At 40.6% G+C, this 2,428-nt stretch overlaps 1 protein-coding gene across 1 annotated transcript in view; it reads right to left on the bottom strand.

The window, feature by feature from the left end:
- Positions 1-2,428, bottom strand: part of tenm2a (teneurin transmembrane protein 2a) — a 346,633-nt gene that overhangs the window by 10,252 nt on the left and 333,953 nt on the right. Inside the window, exon 32 of the mRNA XM_014021396.1 lies at positions 1,616-2,026. Within this exon, the coding sequence (XP_013876850.1) occupies positions 1,616-2,026 (411 nt within the window). The remainder of the gene's footprint in view (positions 1-1,615; positions 2,027-2,428) is intronic.

The following is a 2,428-nucleotide window of genomic DNA, read 5'->3' as shown; positions in this document are numbered from 1 at the left end:
CCAGTCCAGGTGTCCCCTGCCTTCACCCAAAGGCAGCGAGGACAGGTTCCAGCCCCACCCTGACCTTGATTAGGAACAAGGAGGACAGGAGGAGGATTTTTCTTTATAGCAGGAAACAGACATTTAATTATAAAACAGGATTTATTTGATGTTAATCTGAATCAGTTTAGTGTTGTTTGTAAATATGTTTGACAGTTTTGTAGGAATGAACACGTTTGTAATGTTCGTTCAAAATAAACCTGCTTCTTGTGACTTGCAACGTTTTAAATAAAATATTATCAGTAAAAACCTCAAATCATGTCCTTTCTAATAATTATTAGAACTAGAAGAACTTTAACTCAGCAGAGTTTCTCCCAGGATTTTTTTAACCGTGGTGGTGACCTCTCATGTTGGGGTTTGACAAAATCTGGTTGTCCTCAAAACATTTTGGTTGTCCAAAAAATATCTCAATAAAAATGTAATTTAATAAGTAGACTATATTGTTCTGTTTACAAAGTGTAATATATACAAATGTTCTCAGTCAGCAGGTTGACAGTTTTAGGAGCTGCTTGAGGAGAACTTCYWCGTTCTCCTCCTCATCCTCTTCTTTGAAATAGAGATCAAAAATCTACATCCATAAGATTTCTGCTTACAGGTCTAACATTTTTATTTAAATAGGAGTACACTGTGTACTTATTAAAAGTTACAGTTTAGTGTTCTTAGGACTGAAGACTTTCTGAGGAAAGAAGTTTTTAAACATCTTTTATATAATTTTAGTGTTTTCAACTGAGGAGCTGTGATATGTTTATTTTAAAATAAATTATAGCAGAGGAAGTTCTCTGCACAGAAAAATTTTTTTTTTTGCGACAACAATTTTGCTGTTTTTTTAACCAAACTGACAAAATTCTCCATAAAATTATTGTGTAATTTAAAGGCAATGAAACACCTGGTTAAATTTAGAAGGTATTATGATTAACTACAAACATCTGAAGCTGACCCAGAGAACTCTGTGATTTTAGAAAAAATAAAAGTCAAATGTAGACACATCTTTAAAAGACCCTCCTCCTCCTCCCCACCACCCTGCGCAGCTGCGGTCAGCGCACCTCAACTCCACCCGCGTGATTAATACAGATTTTTTTGTGCAAATTACAAATTTTTGATGCTCATTATACATGTTAAACGTCTGAAGGAGTTGACATGTATGAACTTTAAGTCCCGGGGCGGGCTGGTTGGAGCTGCGCTGCTGCAGGTGGACGGGTTTGCTGCCCCTCGCTTTAAAATCTGTCGTGGTTTTGTTGCGCTCGTGACATGAACACACAGGGGAAATGCTGCGAAGTGCTTTTAGAAATATAATAAATATAAAATATGACGTAATACTCGGTGGAAAATAGTCCAGGAGAGGCGGGAGGTGTTCACCTGCAGCTGAGTGAAGGGGGGTGGGGGGGCGCCTGTATAATGGTAGGGGAAACACTGAAGTGGTTTATGAAATATTTTGCTAACAGACAAATGAACACACACACATGCAAGTAATTATCATCCATCTTTCATAGCAACAAGCGATAGAAGTTGATTAAAACTTTTACAGTAAGATAAGAAGGGGGTATCGATGCAGCCAGTCTTTTTCACCCCGGCCTACCTGTAGGTCATAGTACAGTGACGAGATGTCGGAGCTGGAGTGATTAAAGATGTGCGTCACTCTGGTCGGATGGTTGAGGTCGGCATAGAAGAACTGAAGGTGCTGACCCAGGCTGTTCCTTGTGGACACTCTGCGGCCAAGCCCATCGTAGTGGTAGACCACGCTCCAGCCTCCGGGGCCTCTGTTGTAGGCCCGGAGGAGCTGACCTTTGGAGTTGTAGTCAAAGACGTCGGAACCACGTTGGCTGAGGAAGCCGTCCTCGTCCAGGCGATACTGGACATCGCCCAGGCGGGTAATGCGGTCCCTGAGGTCGTAGCGGAGGGGCAAGATCCGAGCACTATTCCCAGGATTCAGCAGGTGGAGGTTTCCGTTTAGGTCGTAGCTATAGCGCCAAGTAGACCAGTCGTTAACCTGGATAAAATAACAAGTGTATTATTATTCAGTTATTTTCAATCTTTATTTAAACCAGAGATTCTTAACCTATGGGCTGCCTGCTTGAGGGAACAACAGTTTTTAACTTTGGGCCACAGAGGGCCGTGGGACCGCATTGATTTTGAATAAGGTGCAATACACTTTTTCACCACTAGTAGCAGTAGTGCGCCACTCAGATGTTTAACAACTTTTTTTAATACATATAAGAAAAACCTTAGATACCCGCCGATAATGGAAACCTATTTTAAATGAAAAGTAGAAGCAAAAATGTAGGCAACCCATCAAAAAAGGCCAAAGTTTGTCTCTAATAAGAAGAGCAGCTTCTGGTTCTACCATGCAGTATTTTAAAAGTTTAAAACATTATCAAATACAGTTGCAGAT

Source organism: Austrofundulus limnaeus, unplaced genomic scaffold (genome assembly GCF_001266775.1).
Source record: "Austrofundulus limnaeus strain Quisiro unplaced genomic scaffold, Austrofundulus_limnaeus-1.0 Scaffold291, whole genome shotgun sequence".
Taxonomy (NCBI): domain Eukaryota; kingdom Metazoa; phylum Chordata; class Actinopteri; order Cyprinodontiformes; family Rivulidae; genus Austrofundulus; species Austrofundulus limnaeus.
The sequence above is the reverse complement of the archived record's forward strand: the minus strand, read 5'-3'. Positions and strand labels throughout refer to the sequence as shown.